The sequence below is a fragment of the Scleropages formosus genome, chromosome 5, assembly GCF_900964775.1.
Source record: "Scleropages formosus chromosome 5, fSclFor1.1, whole genome shotgun sequence".
NCBI classification, from domain to species: Eukaryota; Metazoa; Chordata; class Actinopteri; order Osteoglossiformes; family Osteoglossidae; genus Scleropages; species Scleropages formosus.
In genome coordinates, this window is record NC_041810.1 from 22,518,756 (window position 1) to 22,542,206 (window position 23,451).

Sequence of the window (23,451 nt, forward strand, 5' to 3'; positions counted from 1 at the left end):
GGGTCTGCTAAATGAAGTAACGGAAACCTCCTTGCACTGATGTCTGGAGCCCTTGGCGAACTATCGTGTCCCAGGAAACGTCCTTTGAAGTGTCAAGCGATGAACTTTGTCTCCTGAGTTGCTTGGCTTTCATCTGGACATTAATAGTTACTCTGCAGCTTCTCTGTGCTCGGTGGAAGGACGCGATGTTGGCTGAAACGGCAGTACGGCAAACGTGGCGGATGAAGGTGGTCACTGGAGAGCGGTCAGAAAAGGCACTGACAACGTTGCTTATTTACATCGATGATGCCTTTTTTCAAAGCCAATAACGGTCAGGTTTGTAGAGATGGAAACTCCTGGTGGCGTAGGAGTGTTTTACGCGTTTACGCTGCTGTGTGGTTTTTACTTTATCGGTCCAGGCTGCTGTTGCACCAGTGTTTTGCTTTGACGTTTGTTTGCGCTGTGCTATATTGCCAAGGATGGCTTGACGTTGGTGTTTCGTGTGCGCGAGACGTGAACGTAGCTTCCGGAACAGTGGTGCGGAGAGCTGTTCGGGCACAGGTTCGAATCCCGCTCAGTCGGTGTGGAGTTTGCATGTTGTGTGTCTTCGTGTTGGTTTCCTTCCACGGTACAAGGAAATGCAGGTTCGGGGTGCTGGCAACTCAAAATTGCCTCTGTGTGTGGGGCTACTTTGCAATGGACGGGTGTCTCGTCCAGGGTGGACCTTAACTACCCTTGTGCCCTGTGCCCTGTGCCACCAGGATAGACACTAGACTCCTGCATCCCGACTTGGCCAAGTGGTGACCAAAGGTGAGTGACTTTAAGGAAGTGTAGTTCTGTATCTGTATCCACTGACTGTTGTGAGCTTGTTGTGCTACGCACAGGTGTCTGTCTGTACCGTGTTGTTTGGCGCACAAGGTCACTGTTCTTTGTGTGGGTCTGAGGTTAGGTGAGGTGAGGTGTAGAAGCGGGTGGGTCCGGATGAAGACGGAGGTTCTCCACAGGGGAGTGTTGTTGAGAAGTTAATAAAGTGAGTGTGGCAGGGAATACAAAAAAAACAGTACAGCAAGCGAGAGTGACATTTTATCTGTGCTGCACACATCCATTTCTGTTTGCAAGTTGTCCAACTATTTTCATCTTCTGCCATTTAGAAAAAAGTGTGACATTTAGGCACTCCGACAAGAGCGGAGAAAACCAGCACACGCACCCACACGCACCGCCACTCTCGCAATCAGTAGTGTTGGAAAACAATCCTGCTGCTTTCCCATGATTTTGTCTTAAAAGTTGTTTACGCCGTGCTTAACTGTGGCCGAGTTCACTGCTGGCGCCAGAAAGCGCGGCTACAGCCTGTCAGGAATTTCTGAGGGAGTCTTCAAAAGCGTCGTCGTCTTTTCAGTGGCATCCTCACCAACGCCGGCAGAGTGCGCGGAGCTGGTGAGACACGTGCTTTTATCTGTAGTTGATGTGTACTCTGTGTGAACCCGGCAGAGCGCTTCAAAATGTTCATAACGTTGCAGAAATAATCAGGAAAACCCTTAATCCTGGACAGGGCCAGAACGAGCAAAGCATTTCTTCAAATAAATGGTGATGAAAGAGAAAAAGCAGAGGTGTAATCGATGTTTAACATGAATTTATGCAGTATTTCTTAGTGCAGGAACATTTGAGTCGCCGGAGGAACGAAGCGCACGAAACAATATTGACGGGAAATAAAACATTTTTATTGAACGTCATGTATATGAAGTCATATAACAACAATCAAATTCCACAGCGTGAATCACTACACAAAGTGAAACAAAATTGTAAAACACCTCGTCAAAAATGAAGGTATACACGGCAATATAACTGTCGGCTCGCTGTCGCTGCGAGAGATATGGCAGGAAAAAACACCCCAGTTATTTGAACACAGTCACAGAGAAAAATTTCCACGCACAGGAAATACTCAAGCAGGCCGTTAATGTACACAAAGGCAACTAGGAACTTTCTACAGCATCGGAGTCTAAAACTGGTACACAGCTTTGTCTGAAACACGTGTGGCTTCTGCTGCGGTCGCAGGATGATTGTTCTCGGTCACGCGGTGGGGTCGGAGAGTTCCGGAGAAGGACGTCTCGGGGCATCGCGGCTTTGGTGGGCGACGGTTTAAAAAAAAACAAAAAGGCAGTCATGGCTTTGCGCTCGACACGCTACAGGTCTTGCAGGTTGGTCATGCGACCAAGACCATGTCTCCCATATTGATCATTTTCTATTTGAAAACTATTGCATGGCTCTAAAACTAGTGTCTCTCCCTGTGTGTTTAAAATAAGCATTTCCACAGTTCTGGAATATACTAAGGAATGGACAGTAGTGCAACAGCTATATAACTACTGTATAATATGAGAATCCCTAGCAGTAGAGGATTAACTTTGTCAAATTCTGCCTTTTGTGCCCTTTATGACCACTGAGTCATATTTAAAATATAATTTAAAGGAATGGGTATTCTAAAAAAAAGGTACACACAAATTTATTGCAACAATTAAGTGCCAGTATAGAAACAAACATACATTCCAAAATACTCAAGAGCACACTTTAAAGTTTTACAGTAGGGCTCAAAAAAAGTGGTAACATTACACATAGCAACTTTAAAACATCTCAAAAGCAATTAAGACATAAAATTTGTTTCCAAATAATTTCTATTATAATCTCTGCTATAAGTACAATAATCTGAGCAATACAAAAATATTTACACTTTTTTTGTATTACGATTTGGTATTTGCCAATGAATTTTCTGCTATTCTCACACGGGACGTGTGCGCAGAATAAAAGACGAAGGGAAGGAGACGAAACGAGGAATCCCGACTGCAGTCGAGGGCGGCAGTGATACAACCTACAGCGCTCCAGCCTACACTCCATCTACATGTGCTGTGGTCTAACCCTTGCCTGGGAAGGAATGTGTCTAATAGGACAGGAACGGTCTTCCTCGGGTCGGACGGCACCCGCAAGAGACGCTATTGCACAGTGCTCAGCACGCTTCGCTTCGACCGCGACGAAAAGGACAAGAGTTTGTCTTTCGTTTCATTTTGCGTGCGGCGGCGCGGTACAAAGGAAGGCCTGGTCGTCGTACAAACACCACTACGGAACACACGGGCTGCTATCTACAGGCGACGGCACACCTCGAAGCACACACGGCGGTCACAGGGATACACACAGAATCAAATGGAATGATAAAGAGCTTCATACTAGAGCTACTAACTACATCTGGACGTTGAGAGAACAGGGAGAGACTCCTCCTGAAGCTAATATCTGGTCCACACTGAGGAGAAAGGGCCCTGATGGACTCCTGCGCTTTTTCCATAGCAAAAGGACACGTGGTCTGACATCACCATCGCTGCACATCAATATTTTACACTTTCATTTACCATTTAAGCTACATACCAAAGCAGCAGTAAGAACGGGCGAGCTGCTGGACGCAGGAAACTACTGCCGTTAAAGTATTTTGCCGGCTGTGTGTGTCGTCGGAACAAAGCATCGCACGTCCTCGGCGAGTCCGTAGCAAATCGCACGTGAGCCGTCGGAAAGCAGCGCAACAGCTCCAGCATGAAAACGCAAGGTGCGGGAGAGAAGTGAAAGGGCACTAAAACGCGGCTAGCTCTGCGCTCGCTGCAGGGACGCGGCTCAAGCGATGCCTGCTGTCCCGGGCACCGCAACGGTTTGAGACACGTTCACCAGTAAAGACGAAACAGTACCCGTTACCTTGTAGTGTCCTTGAGGAATTACCTCCCTGAAAAAAATGGCAGTGTTTCAACTTGCATCAGTCGCTTTCTGCATAAACTACAGTAAATACGGCATCTGCTCCTTACAACATTTCAACTGAGCAAAGGCAAAGGGAATCAACCCCAACAGGTGACCCCCCCCCCCCCCAGGTGTTGGCAAAACTCCCCAAATCCCAACTATAAATTTAAATAACGAATATGAACAAAAGTAACATTACTATAAAATACTGAGGCTAAAACTACGGTTTATGATTTTTTTCCCCAAATGTGAGGCCAGGAATGCTAGACTGAACACTGGAAATAAACAGTTAACGGTGTATCGGTAATGTGTGCTCAAAGGAGCCTCTGTTTTGAGCTTTGGTCTAAATCATAGTGAACTCTTTTTACAGGGGTTCGAGGGTTACGTGAGATGTGTCAAAAAGGTCCAGTTCTGTAAATAAGTAATATAGATAAAACATCCCAAGAGTATGAGTCAATTTGAGGGAGGGCTTTTGTCCCCCAAGTCAGCTAGTTTCCATGGCACAAGGAAAGTCTTACCTCGATGGTAACAAAAGGCGAACTGGTTTGCATCAATTAAGACATTTTTGGAAAATGACATTAGCAAAAGCAAAACATCATCAGTTGAAAAATGACTATAAAAGACAAGAATCAATGTGCTTATACATGTTTCAGCAGCATAATAATATTCTCAGTGGAATCTTATTAGCTAATGGCCTTTGTGTCTTTTGTTTCATTAACGTCTCTAAAAGTAAAGAAACCATCTCAACACTGTCCTCCGCAATGTGAGTACACCTCTACTAGCGTCTAGAAGATCCCCCCCCTCTGGAATGCAGTAAGATTTTGAATCCTGTAATAAATGACATCAGTTTACCTATATCTCCATTTACATAATTTAAAATAGAACATTTTAATAAAAACATCGAGATATACGCAGATAGGAAACAAGATACAAACACGTAAACTTTAAATAATTTGTCTGCATACTGATATATACAAACTTGTGTGGTACAATAAATTTCAGTCATGCGCTATCTATACAGATTATATTGCTTAAAAGGAGGGGGGGGGGGGGGCACGGTGACTTTAAGGAATTAGGATATGCAGATGGACACACGGGAAGGGTGTAAAAAGGACCGTACACTTAACACAAGTCAATGGGCGGACAGGGCTGCGGACGTGTGGGACGTTGCACCGCTGTTTCGTATCAGAGGGGGTATCTGCAGTGCTCGGGGGTCGGCTGGATCCTTACTTTACTGAGGTATTTACACATACTGGCTATGGCACAACACACACGTGCGGGTGCTGAACGGCTTCCCCTATTTCTTGGTGCTGAGCAAGGCGTCCACCTCCTCCTCCGGTTTGAGGACGTGCCATTGGGCGATGGGTCTCCGCGGGTTGGCCAGCATGTCCGACCAGTGCCGCAGCTCAGTGCCTGTGCTGTTGAGGCCTACGAACACCTTGCCAATGGCGTCGTTCTTGCCGATCTTGTCATAGTCCAGAACGGTCACGACCACTTGCGTTTTCTGTGGGAAGACAAGAGGTTCTCCACAGTCAGTCACAGGCACGGTCTACCGGGCTTTGAACCAGTGAAGAAAATCCCTGGCCAGTGCAGGACTATTTACCACGTTTGTTACATTGTGTGAAAAAATGATGCGTATATATAGTGGCCCTCTGAGCTGGAGCGCAGTTTGACATTTCTTTAGGTGCTCAGGAGTGTCATGGTAGTGTGTAAAGAGTGTAATGCATAATGCTGGTCAGTACACTGTAATGTGTGTCATTTTGCTGAAAAGCATCAATTTAGCCATTTGTGTTGTAGCTACAAACCCGTCTTGTCTTCTATGAATAAATAATGGTACCTCAGTTAATGCCTGTAGAGAACCTGCAGGGGAAACTGTGGCTAATGTTGGAAGGGGGCAGGTTAACATCAGGGTGGAAACACGACTATTGCTAAAATTCATTGCAACACATTCTTCAGAAGCATGATCAGGATGGATCTGCAGGGGCCTGACTGCACCGACCAGAGCGCACCAGGGTACCGAGTCGCTACGATCCCAAAACTGGCCATTAGCATCCGAGGGGTAAACACGTGACACTTAAACAGTGTACAGTTGTGGTACACGGATTCATCCACTGACAAACAGACACAAAATACAGACATCCCTTCATTTATTCCCTAGTTACGTTCAGCAAAATACATTTTATAACTCTGCAAAAGACTTTTATCAACTCCAAAGAACATTAAAACTAAGGTGAAATTACAGAAAATAAATTAAAAAAAAAAAAAAAAAAAAAAAACTCCACAGCTTCCTGATCAATTCTGATGGCTGGCTGATTCATCCCAAAAGTGTGTGTAATTGCGTGTCAGCTGTGGCCACTTTCACCTTCAGCATTTAACAGTGATTAATGTATTTCTTGAAAAGTCAAATATTCATGACTACGTAGTTTTGTGACGCTTTCACAGTTGCAATAAACAGTCAGGAACCCACATTTTTATACTTTCTATAAAACAAACCACACAACGCTTTTGCAAGCGTTACCGTCCTTGAGCTGTGGTTATTTCCTGACCCTATTTTCACCAAAATCTCATTCATCGTACATACGTAAAATGTACAAAAACTCACTTTTTCACATTTAAAGAGACTACAGTGATGCAATCATATAACAAAGGCCAGCACCAAAAGCTGTGTAGAGCGATATGGGCGGGTGCAACAGATGTATACAGTTATGTATACTGGTTTCAATGCGACTTGAGTCAATCGTCAGATTAATGAGTCAGATGAGATGAATGGATTCAAATACCGCTGCTATGCTGATGATACCCAGCTCTTCCTCTCATTTCCAGCTGGAGCATCAGACATTTCCGTGTGCTTCGCTGCCTGTCCGTCAGACGTCTCTGCATAGATGTCTGATCACCACCTCCAACTCAACCTCCCCAAAACAGAGATTTTACACCTCCCAGACGGCCTGTCTTCCTCTCATGATCTCTCGATGAAACTGGACCACTCACTCATTTTGCCTACCTCCTCAGCTAAGAGTCTGGGAGTAATGATTGACTCAAGTCTTATCTTTCTCTCAGCACATCGAAGCCAAAACCCTGCATAACATTCACAGGATCTGTCCTTACCTCACAACAGACTCTGCCCAACTACTTGTCCAGGCCATGGTGGCATCCCATCTGGACTACTGCAACTCTCTCTTGTCTGGCCTTCCTGCTACTGCAATAAACCTCTGGAGCCGATACAGAGCACTGCTGCACAAGTTGTGTTTGACTTGCCAAAGTTTCCCTATGTTTCTCCTCTATTCGTTTCTCTGCACTGGCTTCCTGTAGCTTCCCGGATCAAATTCAAATACAAATCAGTAGAACTGCTCCCAACTATCTACAGTACTTGATCAACTGCTACACCACAACCAGACCGCTTTACTCTTCTACCTCTGCCCGCTTAGTGGTCCCACGCACGAAAGGTAAAGCATGGAGGTTCTCAGTTCTGGCTCCGTTGTGGTGGAACGACCTCCCTCTCTCATTCAGAACTGCTGAATCCCTGTCCACATTTAAAAAGGGTCTGAAAACTCACCTCTTCCAGACTCACTTCTCCCATGATCTCTTAAGTTCATGTAATGTGTAAATGTTCATGCACTATAACTAAGATCATCCCCAGTAAACCTTTACACAGCTACTCCTCTAATGTAATGCAAATGTTTATATGTATCTCCAAGAAAAAAAAAATTCTAGGAAGGTGATCAGGAATCGTGGATATTTGGATAAAGTTTTATGCAGCTACTTGTGTGATGAACACTGGTTCATGTGGTGGAAAGTAACTGTACTTTGATAGTCATGTGTCTGCATCTAAATTTCTCTTCCTGCTAATATAATGAACACATTCCATTTTTCTATGAACTGTACATCGCTTTGGAGAAAAGAGCCTGCTAAATGAATACATGTAATGTAAATAAATGCAAACACAGTCACCCATATAATACCACAAAAAGAAATGGCTCACCAAATTTTGCCAGTGCAGAAAGTTCAAAATGATAATCACAAGTCAGAGTTGAACTTGAGGACCATTCCCTCCACCCTTTTTACTTTACTCCACCAAAGCACAAAGGGAGGCCATCTTCTGGGATTAAACACCTTTCTCATGTGCAGATGAAGGCACCCAACTTCAGTCAGATGGAGCTCTAAACACTTTCAACCAATGCATAATAACTGGGGACGACCTGTCTGGGCCAGGCTGATCTTCATGTTAGTAGAGTCCTAACCGTTTCATGCTGAATCATCACACATCATCTCAGCACAGATTTTCACTTCTGCCAGTACATGTGGAAATTAAAACTCCTCTTTCACTGCTTACCTTTCAGGTCCAAAGAGCCCATTTGCTTTTAACTACATCGAGCGGCATGATAAACGCAAAAGTAGTTGGTGCCAAATACGTGCAGGACAAGTCTTCGAACTCCATTAATAACGGTAACTTCCCACAATGCCACACTGCAAGTTATACTGAAAGTCGTACATCACCTGGATTTGCTCGAACGGAACTTCGAAACTGAAGGACTCGTTGTAATACGGGTTGAGGGTGTTCTTCTTGATTGTCGTCTTCTTTTTCTTCATCCTCTTCCCGTTCTGCATCAGATGGATTTTAACGTAGGGATCTGTGGAAGGATAAAAACAGCCCCTTTAGGAACTTTACAAGTCCTCCAGAATGTGCTGAGAGGGAGGCTATTACTCACTGAACGAGTCTTTTGTCAAGGCTGCTAATGGCTTTCCCATCCAAGAGCCACGGTGAAAGGAAAGAGGCACCAGGCACAGCAAAGGCTGTGTTACAGATACTATCCAGTGTGACACAGCAGAACACAATGGCTGCTGAAACTGCAGACCCATTTGTACATGGACCAGCAGTCAGGTCAAGGGCACTCCGCTGTGATGGAAACAGGTCAAACAGTCCTTCTGCCTCATCACCAGCAATCACAACGCTGCAGTGACGGTGCCGAAATGCGACATTATCAACAATCTACACTCACCCTCTGTTATCCGTACCTCGTTTGCTCCTGAAAACAACCTTTATAGCAAAAATCTTGATAACGGACATAACCATTACGTTAATTTCAGAAATTCTGGACTGCTCTAAAGAGAATCCAAATTCATCCAGAAAAATCACCGTAAGTGCCTATCATGAGGAAAATGGCCTGATAACATAAATAATAAGATGAAGAAAGTTAGGGGAAAAAAAAAAAAAAAGAAGGGATAATAGTCAGTTTACCATAAATGGAGGAGATGGAGTTACAACACAGCTCTTGTAAGCTTTCTCCACCAAGCGCATTTAGAGCTCTTGCTTTAATTTGTATTCTTTCATACACATTGTCTTTATTGTAGATTTTGATAACGCTAAAGCAGATGTCGGCTTTTTGTCTTTCACCACTTTGGCACCTCAAGGTCCGGTTCAAAATTATGAACAGCCGTTTCGCGTTACACCGATTTTTCCACTTTTTCATTTGGTCGTCTTTTACAGGACTCATATTCACAGAAATTTGAAGAGAAGAAGAATAAAGAGAAGTGAAAGGCAGAGAGTGCAAACATACCCAAAAAGTACACACAAAACTTTGTGCGGTGTAGGTGAAAGCCAGTATAAAAAGCTAGTACCCATCAGGCAGTGCATGTCACACGGCTGCTTGGCGCAATTTGTAACTGCAATCTCACCTAGAGTAGATGTTTATTCTCAGACCATGTAAACAAAAAAAATTGGTATAGAATAAAACGTGAAATTAACATCTGAGGTATGGATAAGTGAAAATCTGAATAATGAATTAAGATCCTTATGGTTCACATAAGGGGATTTTCGACTTGCAGTGACACCAACATACAACAGTGTCGTCGGAACAGAACCCCGTCGTACACCGAAGGCCTCCTGTATTACCTTTTCTTGCACTCTAAGGAGGGTGTGGGAACTGGTAGGTCTGGTCTGGAAAGGTGTTGGAATGGACACAGAAAGGCCCATTGGAGGTTTGACACCATTTTATAGCACATTCGGAAAATAAGTCTTCCTTAATGACGACAGGTATGATGATTTGTCTTCATCAGCCTGAGAAATTTCATCCTGTCTGATGAAGTCAAGCGGTGGGATATGAAGATGGAAACGAGCTCCCAATGAAAACAACGACCTCTAACAGTGTTCCAATAAAGAAAACATCTCTTGCAACCTCTTCAAGTAACGTGAAAAGAATCACAGCTTAGTGCTATGTTTTAATGAGCGCTGTTCAAAACACTTCAGGCAACGCGGTGAAGGGATTTGGCTCAACCCAACTGCCAAAAAATATTAGGGAATGTAACACTTTCCCATCAGCTTCAGGACTGTGATCTAGCCTGATGTAGAGGTCTCTGTTTATTAATAAAGTTCTGCGATGGAGGGCTCGCTGGCGATACAGACAAATGATGCACAACACGTGACTAAGTAGATCTCACACTATCTAAATTAGAATCCTCTCTGCTGTCGCGCTGCCTGCGTAAAAAAGACACGTAAACCCTCTTTATCATTCAATTCCATTCGCACCAACTCTAAAATCAGAATTCCCAATAGTGAATTTCATTCATCGAGAAGATAAAAACTGTCAGCTGCTACAGTTTTATTCCACAGGTTTCAATCCAGTCATGGCCAAACAGTGTGAAGTGACTTGATGCTCTTCCCTGGAGCACTGACTTTCAAATAACATCACACCCACAATATGGGAACTGAACTTGTAACCTCAGGGTTGTAGGTTTAAATCCCCGAGAGCGCACTGGTTGCTCCTCACTGAGGGAGGTGTGCTTGCTTCTGTAAAATACCAGTTCTTTAAAAGTCAATAGCAATAACTTTTGAGGGGGGGAAAGAAAAAAAAAAAAAAAAAACTTTTCATGAAGAAAACACCGTAATGCAATATATACTGATACCTATAAAAGTTTTCCAGTGTTACATTTCTGTTGTCATGGAGCTCCTAGGGATGTAGGTATGAGTCTTAGTAGGGTGTCTGTAATTTTATGAAACTTACATGTCACTGCATCTTTTATTCATATTTAAATAATTGGTGAGTTTGAAATGCCACACAACACACTTGTTTTAACGTTGCATTAACTAGTTCGTTCTTCATAGCCCAAAAATGCCACAGTGAAGATATTAGAGCCCTGGGGCCTGATGTGTTTCCAGCTGGCAGTGCTGTCTCTTTGACAGCTCGGCTTTTGGGGCCACTGACCTCCACCACTGGTAAGGAAGAGTTCACCCCAAACAAAGCTCCAGGTGGGCAGTCCTCATGGGGGGTAACAGATGTCCCACCTCAGTGAATAACTATGAAATTAAAATGTTATGTGGACTCCATATTTAGAATTAAAGCAGAAATCGCTAATCAAGAAAAAAAATTGGTGGGAGGGTAACAGGATTTGTCTGTGTTTTATACACCTACTCGAACAATGAACCTCGGTGCAGCAAGTGGTAGGTAACAAACTAGATTTACTTGAGACTTACATGTCTGTACTTTTGCTGAGATTTATGTCACTTTGGACAAAAGCGTCTGCTAAATGAATAAATGTAAATTATATCTTTTATCTTCTTAATCTTTTCCTACTTTCTGTGTAGAAAGACAGTGTGTATCTGTACTGTAAATAAAGGTACAACATTATACGTAACAAGTCACCAAAACAGCCGCATAAAACAAAAAGTGTGTACAATACCTTCAGCACTTCACAGATGACACTAGAGCAAACTGCCCAGAGGTCAAAGGTGAGCACGCACGCTGGGGTAGAGACCATGCCTTTCCCTGTTGGAGCTCTAATGGCTCAGCTAACAGACTACCTGGGCAATGAGGACAAACAATTGGTTTAGCTTCATCATGGCTGTCTCAAAGGTTTATGAGCACCTTCTGTAATTCCTATGAAGGGGGGGAGGATCTTGTCCCCTTGTCCTATTAAAAGGTTTCAGCCCCTACTACAAAAAGCATCTGCGGTGCATTCTGCAGGTTGTCTGAACCCCACTACGCCCCTGTCCTGCCCAGGTGGGTCTCAATTCTGTCCCAACAGCTCAGCTCTCCCAGCAAAGAGCCGTTCGCTGAAAGCAGCCCTTCCGATCAATACACTGGACTCCCAATTAACGCTCCTGGTGAGCTCATATGGCCAGACAGGCCCTGCAAACATGTTCCAACAAATGATCTGCGACATGGAATATTACTGTTCCGGGATCCTTTTTTGAGCCCCACGCAATGCTGCAATGTCCTCTCAGCTTCACTGTATGCATGAGCAGAGTTCAGAGCAATCAGATGGAGAGCCTGGAGCCTCTGAGATCTACATGTTAATGGAAATGCTTTGTGTGCACTTCTGGACACCAGTGTTCTACAGTAACCAACTGGTACAAAACCTCACTTGTGACGCTCCGGCTGCTCGTATTGGTCTACGCTGGTTCTGCCCAAAGAGGGCAGCACGTTACGATCAACTTCATAGCCCCCTCTGCTGGCTGGTAAAACGAGCCTATGATTTTAGGACCACGTCATCAGCCCATCAACTCAAGTGTTTTGGATACGTTCCGATAGTTCCAGTGCATATTGTATGCCAGCATGTCGGTATAATAATATATCATTTTGCATTGAGTCATTCAAGGCTTATATAAAATACATACACAACATTTGAGAGACTTTTCGGGGCAGCTGTCTGTATTGTGACTGACCAGTTGATACGGGCAAAATACCACCACTAACCCAGCAACAACAACCTTCCTTTCAATGGTTGAGAGTCTGGCTAAATCATGTGTCCTCTACCTGCCCTCTAAGATCTTGAATGTGTATTGGGGAGTACGGATGGTGTTTACATGTGTTAGACACCTTTATCCAAGGTGGTTTCATAGTAATCAGTGCACGTCACTTTGGAAAAAAGCATGTGATAAATAAATCTAAACATGTCACAGTAAAACACCAGTGTCTCACACATGGTCCAGCACTTTCACACATCTATACTCACTGTTTGTATTTAAGGGAAAAGGTTAAAAATAAATAAAGAAAAAATTAAGTAAGTGGTCAAATCAATCAGGTGTACAGGTCATACTTCTAAGCACATTTATGCATTATGTCTTTAACAGCTAAGCTAATAAACACCTAGGCACCGGACAGAGACAGGAGGACATTTCTTTTAATAAATGATTGGTGGAGAAAATGTTTTTTGGAAGCAAATAGGCCTGTGTATTTGTTTTCACCAAGGTTAGATGCATCTCCTTGAAAACACTTTTCACAGAACATCCTACCGGGAGGTAATGAGCGGGCAGTTTTGGCAGCCTATGAAGGAAAGGTAAAAATACAGGGTGCACCTGGCTCTGTGGTGAGCAAGACGTCAGAAGAGAGGAGGCACTGACGTCCCTGACTCAAAGGCCACCTGTGACACCAGCGCAGAGCCACAGGTCAGACCTTCTACACCATATGTAGTACTGACACCTCTTTTTGGCCATGTACTTCTTCACTTGTTTGTGGCTTGTTTTAGCTGTTCACCTGCTGTTTTGGGGTTCTACTTGGCACAGACATACTCTGTTTATGGCTTAGTCGTCATCATAGGCTCTACACTACATACACAGACAAGGACACAAGCTGTACTCAGCAAATCAGTAAAAATTACTGCAAGTAAACACGAGTTTAGCTGTATTATGCTATTTGCCAATCACAACAGCTCCTCAAAACTTTTTTAATTACCATCGCCTTGGAACTGCACAGCTAAAAATTTATTTATTAATCTCTTCTGGTTGGATTCTTTTCATACTTCCTTGTTATGTTATATATTTACGAAAGGCCTGTCCTAAGTGAAATGTTATTCGCTCTGCAGAAAGTTGTCGGAATTCATCAACGCGATCACATTGTCCTCTTGACCTTTTACTAGTATTCTGTGTAGCATACGGTACACAGACACAGTAAATGCAATCTGCCCGATGAGTCTTCACCTTCAGGAACCAAAATGAATTCCATCCTGAACTCCTGTTTGCATCCCCTGCTTTCAAGACCCTGAGGCAGTAAGTCTTCAACTTTGGTTCATTCAAAAGAAGCAGAACATTTTGTTAAGAAGTGCCAGACGATATTTTTGGCACAAATATATGCAGTGATCCTTTGAAGAAAATAAGAAGACTATAGCTCAGCCAATGCAGGTCTTCCTGGAAGTACAACAATGCAGCTCTTCTTGTGAAGATGACCAAACAGGAGAGAAGACTATCCTGTTAAGCCAAAACTTGGCAAAATGAGATCATATTGTTCAGCTCTTCCAAATGGCATGGGAGTGGGAAATGGTTACGATGCAATGTACCAGCCTTTGCTCTTCTTCTTCTGTCCTCAGCCTGTCATTATGTTCTTTAAGCATTTAGTTTCTCCTTTACAGTGAACCTGTTTTTCCACAATCCTGAGACCTCTTCCTTTAATTACAAAAGTCTTCCTTAGTGCTGCTCATAGACACCTCGTGTCCTTTATTGTGGTGAAACGCCTTAACTTCTGTAATGTCACAAACAAAAGTACAGTGTAATAATTGTAACCTGTAAATTGAAAAAAAAGCATCAGCTAAATGACAAAATCCCAGAAATAGACTTCAAGATATTAAATACTGGATTCTACGGACATACAAGGTAATTATTAGGACTGCTGAAAAAAAAAAAAAGTATTTGGGCTACCAGATCTGCCTCTCTGGACAGCAAGGAGCACAATGCAGCATTAATGAAAGGCAGAAGAGACTTTACTTTTTATACTCACATAAAGCAGTTTATTCCACTTGTTAATGTTGTTGACTGTCCAATATCCTGCTCCACAGCTCCTAATTCAGAATTCCCAGTAATGGATCTCATAGTGGAGCTGGGCAGGTATGTTACAAACACCAGTTTCCACATATAGCATTAAAAATGTCTGTGACACTGTTTATCTTTACTTTAAACTGATCCACTATCTACTACTATATAAATCACACATTACTGGAATCCACCAGTATGCTCCAGACACACAGCACACAATTCATGGATTAAATAGTTTCCATATTAGCTATGGAAAACTCCAGTCTGTTGATAATTCTGAGAGCTTTTCTGTGCTGCTCATCACCTGTGTGCTAATGTGGGAAACGATTATAGAGACTCACACGTACTGCATGCTGAGTATCGAAGACAGTTTGAGCAGGGGGTGGGCAGCACTCATCCATACCCTTACAGTGCCCCACGACAAAGGAGGATCTACCAAGAAGATCTGGCTTTGGACACAGTGAGAACCACCTGGACCAGGTGTGTTGTAATTGCTCACATCCTGATGTGACATTTTTCCACTGTCGCGTGTGAAAACACTGGAGCGCTGAGAACAGGGTACGAGCAAAGAACAATGTGTGCAGATGGCAAGAGTAAACAGGTCCTCATGTCACTTATAAATCTACTCTGCGTTCACTTGGATCGCCTGTGCAGAGCCAACAACCTAATCAAATGCTTGGGAAATGAGGCCTCAGATGCGAGGTGACTGCTGATGGAGTGTAAGGCAGTCGCTGTGCCAGGGTGTGTGAGAGAGCGCAACAGAGCGAGAAAGAACACAGCTGAAGTTCAGGAGGGGGGCACATCCAGCTGGCCCATCTCACATGCACCACTGCAGGCGTTCTCTCACACACACACACACACACACACACACACACACACACACACACAGAGCTCTCCTTGCCAGGAAAATTCAGTTTCTACACATGCTGAACAAACAGCAGCTCTCGGTGTGGCAGCCCGCGTACAGAAAGCTCTCTTTTTAACATGGTTTTTAAAAAATACACAGGGAGCCCATAGCTTTGTGGTAACCATTACTTCAATGAAAGGGTGTACTTTTCTCTGTATGACGGTACACCCCCTTCCCCCAGTACAGCTTCACCCCACACTCTCAGCCAGTAAATGTAAAAAAGGTTTTCTTCTCTCTTTCGAGGTGTCAGACAGAAAAGATTGTGCCTAAAAGCCTTCCATCAGGCAGATGATTGCAAGCATGGGGAGTGATGCGGTTGGTCTCTATCCATCATCTGCTCCTCCACCCCAGCATGAGGGCAGGCTGCCATCTCTCCACACTCTGACTGATGAGATCCCCGTCAGACCAGGACAAGATGTATTCCCCTGGCTGCGGGCAGCAGCACCTGTGCAGACAGAGGTTACTGTGTTCTTCTGTAGCTCGTGTGCTTTGCTCAGACTCAAGAGGCTTCTTGCAAAGGTCCAGGTAAGGTTCTGAAAACTGTGAGGGGAAACGCTGGGATTTGTGGCCGGAATGGACAGTACTGTCTTGTGATTCTGGCGCAAAGGGTGGTGTGTGAATCTTTAGAAACCATATGAGGTAAATGTGCTCCAAATAACACCACCAAACACAAGCCTGAGGGTGAGGAAGGAGCACTGCGGCACATAGTAACATGGCCACACCCACTTGCAGGATTACTGGCCGAACATAAGTTATGAGGAGCAGGCGCAATGATGGCATTTAAATGGACCGTCGGAGGACAGAAGGCAATGAACGTACCATTAAGCTCAGATCTGACGTGCCTGAAGATCAGTGCTTCTGGTTTATATTCTTATGTGCTTGTCTCACTGTTTGTTTTACATTTTTAAAATAAAATCTCCTTTAGTCCACCGTATGTCACTTTATCTCTGGTCTCCCCCCAAACCCAACATGCAGCAGGCTTCATAGTGGTTACAACTGCTGCCTTCAGTTCAATGGCTGCAGGTTCAAATTCCATCTATTGCTGTAGTGCCCTTGAGCAAGGTACTTACTCTAAATCGCTCAAGTAACAGTTATCCAGCAATATGCTGTAAATAGTTAAATAACTGCAATAACTTCAAACTGGACCACTTACTCATTCTGCCTACCTCCTCAGCTAAGAGTCTGGGAGTAATGATTGACTCAAGTATATCTTTCTCTCAGCACATCGAAGCCAAAACCCTGCATAACATCCACAGGATCTGTCCTTACCTCACAACAGACTCTGCCCAATTACTTGCCCAGGCCATGGTGGCATTCCGTCTGGACTACTGCAACTCTCTCTTGTCTGGCCTTCCCGCTACTGCCATCAAACCTCTACAGTTGATACAGAGCGCTGCTGCCCGAGATGTGTTTCACTTGCCAAAGTGTTTGCATGCATCTCCTCTACTCATTTCTCTGCACTGGCCTCCTATAGCTTCCCGGATCAAATTTAAGACCCTGGTTATTGCCTACAAATGCATCAATAGAACTGCTCCCAACTATCTATAGTACTTGATCGACCGCTACACCCCAACGAGACTGCTATGTTCTTCCACATCTGCCCACTTGGTGGTCCCACGCCCAAAAGGTAAAGCACGGAGGTTCTTGGCTCTGGCTCTGTTGTGGCGGAATGACCTCCCCCTCTCACTCAGAACTGCTGAATTTCTGTCCACATTTAAAAAGGGTATGAAAACCCACCTCTTCCAGACTCACTTCTCCCATGATTTCTTAAATTCATGTAAGGTGTAAATGTTCATGCATGATAACTTCAAGACAATGCCCGGATGAGCCTTTGCACAGCTACTCCTGCAATGTAGAAAAATGATTGTGTATCGCCAAAAAAAAAAAAAAAAAAAAAAACAGAAAGTGATGCGGAATCATCAATATTCTGAGTTTTATGCAGTTACTCGTGTGATGAACATCGGTGCGTATGATTGAAAGAAACAAACTAACTGTACTTAAGAATCACACGTCTGCAGCTATGTCTGTCTTTCTGCTAAGGTAATTCACAAGCTGTATTTTCTATGAGATATACGTCGTTTTGGAGGAAAGCATCTGCTAAATGAATAAATGTACAAATAGGCCATCTCTGGCTTGTGTGAGTTACAGAACATAATTGTGGCTGCTGCTCAACTGTAAAAACCTATAACGGACTTGAAGTTAACACGCCGCATCACGCAAATGTTTCTGAGATCCTCAGGATCGATCTTGACTTATTTGTGTTGTGGCAAATCCTGCTGAGACAGCACATGACCAATCACCCAAACTATTATAGTCATGCACCGCTTAACGGCGTTTCACTTAACAACTGACCACATATATGACAGTGGTCCCATATTATTATAATGGAGCTGAAAAATTCTTATCAACCTGTGACGTTGTAGTCGTTGTAACACAACATGTTAGACGTGTTCGTGGTGGTGCTGCTGTAAACAAACCTGCTGCGCTGCCAGTCATATAAAAGTATAGTACATACAATTATGTAGAATACATAATACTTAATAATGATAATAAATACCTGTGTTACTGGTTTATGTATTTACTATACTGTACTTATTATTTTACAGTGTACTCTTTCTACTTCTGAAAAAGTTTACTGTAAAACAGTATGCTGTGTTACGTCAGCAGCAGCATCATAAATCATGCATTGATCTCGTCTCTTGACTACACTGAGGCTATACCATCTAGGTTTGTATAAGTACACTCTGTGACCGAGGCTATACCATCTAGGTTTGTATAAGGACACTCTGTGATCGAGGCTATACTATCTAAGTTTGTATAAGTACACTCTGTGATTGAGGTTATACCATCTAGGTGTGTATAAGTACACTCTATGATCGCACAATGACAAAGTCGACTAGTGACGCATTTCTCAGAACGTATCTCCGTCGTTAAGCAATGCATGCCTGTACTGCAGACGCCCAAATGATATTTCCAAAAAAAGTGTTTGACATTTACTGCTTTAAATGTTTTAAAAGCACAAGGCAGTAGCCACATTTTAATCAAAATGTTGGCGACGTGAAAAAGGCTTTCTATAACTTTCATGGGTAGAAAGCAGGTAGATGTCGCCAAGATAACGAGGCGGAAATGAAAGCAGCGCAATATTCAACTTCAGTGTTTCGAACAAGAACCAATTTCCATTCCATGTGACTTTGAAGGTGCAGTGGATACAGGTTCTCTAATCCAAGATGAGATCTGCAAGTCGGGCGATTATGCTGAATGTAACTGCTGGACCATTACGGTAAAAAAAAAAAAAAGCAGCAACCAAAGAGCATCTGGAAAGTGTAATAACGGTCCCTGCTGTGCAGAGGCCCCGTTTCATCACGAGCCTTTGGCTTCGACAATTTCCTTTACAAAATGAGCCCCCGTGACTCAGTGTGCCTGAACGCCTGGTGCTGGGGCCTTATCTGAAGCAGCCAGCCTAGGCTGGATTTCGGAGCGGTCCGTACCGCTGCCTCCGTCCATCCGACAGGCCGGATCACTTCCGCACTAAAGCCCTGCATGCCAGCTCACCTGATAAGCCACCCACGTCCATCTTCTTCAGGTTCTTGGCCTCCAGAATGACGACGGTCAACTTGCCGGCAGTGGGCACGTAGCGCAGGGAGAAGCAGATGTCACCCAGCTTCTCTTGCTGTGAGGAGGAGACGGCAGTGAGAAAGGTCACACAAATCTCAAGCAGGTGCTCAGACAGGGGAACACCTGCAGCTCAGGTAATAACTTTGTCATCTGGGGAGGCGCAAGCTGTCTTTCCGATACACAGGAATGTCCTCGTAAAGGAAGTCTCTTCGGTCCTCTCTTACTGTCAAAGGACATTTTTATTAAACTTTTCAAGAACCCCGTATTTCATTTTTCTCTAGTCCAACATCATGTACATCAACAAATCCCTATATCATTCCTGTATGATGTGAAAGATGAGTACATACGCAACACACAAAATGTTGAATATTAAATTACTGATATTTCTGCATCCACCTCAAGTACTGCTGGTTACAACGTGCTTCATATCCCACTAGAGTATTACTGAATGCCGGGGCAATGAAACATTCTTGCAAATCAAAATCATGCAGTCCTTTCTGTCCTCAGTTATTGTTTCATAAGGACTTTTAATTTAGTTTCCAGTCTAATGCTTTTGAAAGAATTAATTTCCATTTCTAAAAAGACCACACTGAGGTGCTAATATTTAATTGCAATTAGGGATTAGAGTAGCATCTGGGAAATCTTAATGCAGCAAACATTCCACTCACATTCCATTTAATTGATGGGAGAAGGACATGTATGGCAAAATAGACAGCCACTTAAGTGTAGCTGGTGTAATAAAGGGCTCCAGGATAATCAAGACAAGAGTGCCAGGATCTGGTTGCTGGCTGGCAGACAGGGAATGAGGATATGGATTCTTTAATTGTGGTGACTGCCCTTGCAGATCATCAATTTGGGCCATGCAAAGCATGAAGAAGTATGCTTTCTCCTCCACCACATGGTCCTGTAAAGAACCAAGAAGACCCTAGCTGGTGGACCTGATTTCACAGGAGATCAGCATTTCCCAGTTTTGCAAGAAATCCATGTTTCTCTTAGTGATCTGATTTCAAAAAACAGGAGATCAGCTTTTCTTTATGTGATCTTTCATTTGACAAGAGATTCACATTTTCCCAGTGTGATTGATCTGATATCAATTGACAGGAAATCCATATTTCTCTATTCAGTTAGTTTTTTTTTTCCAGGGGATTCACATTGCCCAGTGTGGTCTGATTTCATTTGAGTGGAGATCCATGTTTTCATTGTGATCTGTTATCATTCCACATTTTTCCGATGTGCTACAATTTCATTCCTGTAAGCACACGGTTTCAAAAAAGACTGAAGACTTATCATGACAATCAGTTTATCACTCCATCACAGTTCCTGCAGTGTGGAGTACGTAGCCATACTCTTTTTCCCTATCTTTCATGACCACTGAATCTCAAAGGAAAATAAGGAATCCTAGAGAGTGCAAAGCCAAACTAGCTGCGTAATGTTGACTGACCTTCGTTTGGTCACGGTAATATTATGGGCACTCACTTTACAGGGTAATCCGACTACACCACTCTGTAGGAGCTGTTGTCAGCAGGTGGGTAAAGCCTCTGTCTGCTGCATTTCAGATAATGGAAGTCACTCAACCCAGATGGACAGAATCCTCTCACAAACACTCCAGGCAGCAAATCAAGTTAGTGTAAATATACCATATATTTGTCACTTACTCAAGGTTATTATGGGTTTATATAATAGCGGAGGTGGTAAAATACGTATTTACTGACAGTAACGCATTACATGGATAAAGTGTAACTGTTTGTGTCAGCTGGTAACGTCGCCTATATTATTTTTATTCCTTGGTTCACACTGATCAGCTGCACACATAGCTGTTCTCCTGGAAGTGGGATGATCTGTACATCTGTCAAGGAAAGCCAGTTACAGTGAACCCCATGAACACTTAACAGTATTCAAATATTAAACATTAAGTCAAAATTTGGTCACATTAAATTACAAAACCTGCAGCAGACGTGACATGCCCCCCCCATTGTTAAGTTACGTGCCATTTGACATTTCAAACTAGCATTAATTTAAACCATCAACAGCTAAGAATGTGGTTTCCAAGGTAACATATACCTTGTATGCAACATTTCCCACCAAATTACTTAGTAAAAATTTAAGTCATTCCAGCAAGTAAGTGAAAAGGAATTGTTCCTGCAGCTAAATTCTGGTATTGTATTTGGTTAATCTTGGAGACTTCAATTGCATATGATTGTTATATATTGTTACTATCCATTTCAATGTAAAATATTTACAGAAGTTATTCAGGTTCAAGTTCTTCACATGTTACTCTGTGGTATAAAGTTGTCAGTAGAAAACTACAGAACATTTGTAATTATTAATCTTTGTTTATTTGACTCCTTTTTCCAAGGGGCCTTACAATGTTAGTTAAGCAACTTGACAATCATACCCATGACTGAAGTACTTACCCTAAAATGCTCCAGTTAAAAAAAAAAAAAAAAACACAACTGTATAACTGGGTAAATAACTGTGTAGGTAGCTTGACATTCTAAGTCGCGTTGGAGAAAAGCGTCAGCTGAATGAATAAATGTAAATTAACATGTACCATCAGTCCATTAGATTTTCTGGTGTGACTTGGCCATACAGATCACTGTGACTAAACTTGGAGCAACACTGTAAAGCAACACCCTCAAAGATAAACACACCTCTTCCTTTTCAGCGCTCTGCAGGTCCTTCCACTCCTCTGTCACATGGCTGAAGTCCACCTTGTTCATGAGCACCTTCACATCTCCGATGGCATCGTGCTTGGAGAAGCGGTCAAAGTCATAGACGGTCATCACCAGTGTCTTGCCCCCAAGCTCTGTGTACGGCACCTGGAGGGTACAGAAAAGGATACTTGTATATGTACAGTAATTGTCACTTTACTTGGGTAGCAATGTGGCTGTCTAATGGACATTACAATGTTATATAGACATGGACCTTCATTTTACCTGTTAGTGTCCTTAACTACTGTGCCATCTGCTCTCATCCAAGTTACAAAGCATGCCTGCCCACTTGAAGGGCAGCCCACAATCCAAGCATTGTTAATGGTGCTGGAACCAGGGCTTGACATTAACTTTTTGACTCACCGGCCATTGTGGCTAGTGCTTTTCAAAGTCACTAGCCACTCAGCATTTTCACTAGCCAAAATGCACCCCCTCGACACACACAAACACACACAAGTAAAAGGTAACTGGAGACTGCAACTGCGTTTTTTGATTATTTATTTGAACAAAAACGAGTTCAGCCTTTTTTGTCCATCAACACTGTTGACAAAAATAACACGTTCATCTTAATAAAGTAGGTAACCTTTTTTAAAAACATATATTATATATTTCCACCCTGAGTTGCCGGGTTAGGCTCCGGTTCCCCGCGACCCCGTATGGGACAAGGAGTTCGGAAAATGTGTGTGTGTGTATATTATATGTCTATTAATTCTTTTGCTAGTCTAGCCTTAATGTTAATTTAGGTTGCTCAGACCTCTCTTCATCTGCCCACATTCTGAGATTGCCTAGCTGACAATAGTATTACATGTAAACTAAGTTACCTTGCTTATCTTAAAATGTGTGAAATTAATATAGTTACTAGCGATCAATTACAGTAATATTATTTTTGATTAATACGTACTCACACATCCACAAGTAATCAGTGAAGGGTCTGCCATGCTTCCCGATCGAGCGGATGTTTCGGAAAAGCAGCATCATCTTTTGAAACTGTGATGACTTCATCACGATAAGTGCTTTCACAACAACGCTGTCTTTCTGCCCTTAATATGCTGCCACATTTTCAACTTTTCTTCCCTCCTTCTCTTGCTGGAGTCTGGTGACAAAGCGCCAAATATTATGTGTGCACACACTGTGCAGCAAGTGCTCATGTGAGTTGTGGTATTATTTAGGATGACACTGACTTGATTGTCTTTTGTGATGTACATTTTTTTTCACGCCACCAAAACGTCATCTGCCAAAGTGGCTAGTAGGGGTGATGAAGTTACCCGCCATCGCCATTTTCTACCCGCATTTGGCGGATGGGCGGGTGTTAATGTCAAGCCCTGGCTGGAACATGCTACTTGTCTATGACCAGCCCCCTACATGTGTTGCTCATGCATCACCAAATTGAAACAACACATGAAGTGCGTAAGCAGCCTGAGGTCCAGGTCATGGCAGCTTGCTGCATCTGCCACTCCAGTCCTGCAATCGGCTTCTACTGGGCAGCAAGTGTCAGGCGGTTCAGGCAGTTTGTTAAAAGCTTGTTAACAGTCCAGCTTGATATTTTTCTGATCAGTAAATTGTCTGACAGGCTCTGATGATCTCTGGATTTGCACAAACATGCTTTTCAGTCAGACCAACACCCACCTTTTACATATGAGCCTGGTAGCTTGATGCTGAAAGGAAGTAAGAATTAAGAATTTTGACTGTGCTAGAACTCACAAAATTTCTGTAGCATAACTCCAAAGCCCTAC

At 43.1% G+C, this 23,451-nt stretch overlaps 1 protein-coding gene across 10 annotated transcripts in view; it reads right to left on the reverse strand.

Annotated features, from left to right (window-relative positions):
• Positions 1-2,214: 2,214 nt before the first annotated feature.
• LOC108942299 (synaptotagmin-1-like) overlaps positions 2,215-23,451 on the reverse strand; it is a 127,742-nt gene continuing 106,505 nt past the window's right edge. For all 10 annotated transcript variants that reach the window (XM_018765533.2, XM_018765537.2, XM_029251749.1 and 7 more), the window contains 4 exons: positions 21,659-21,826; positions 18,945-19,062; positions 8,239-8,372; positions 2,215-5,248 (listed from right to left, as the gene is read on the reverse strand). In XM_018765533.2, coding sequence (XP_018621049.1) covers positions 5,042-5,248; positions 8,239-8,372; positions 18,945-19,062; positions 21,659-21,826 — 627 coding nt within the window. In that variant the 3' untranslated portion in view covers positions 2,215-5,041. The remainder of the gene's footprint in view (positions 5,249-8,238; positions 8,373-18,944; positions 19,063-21,658; positions 21,827-23,451) is intronic.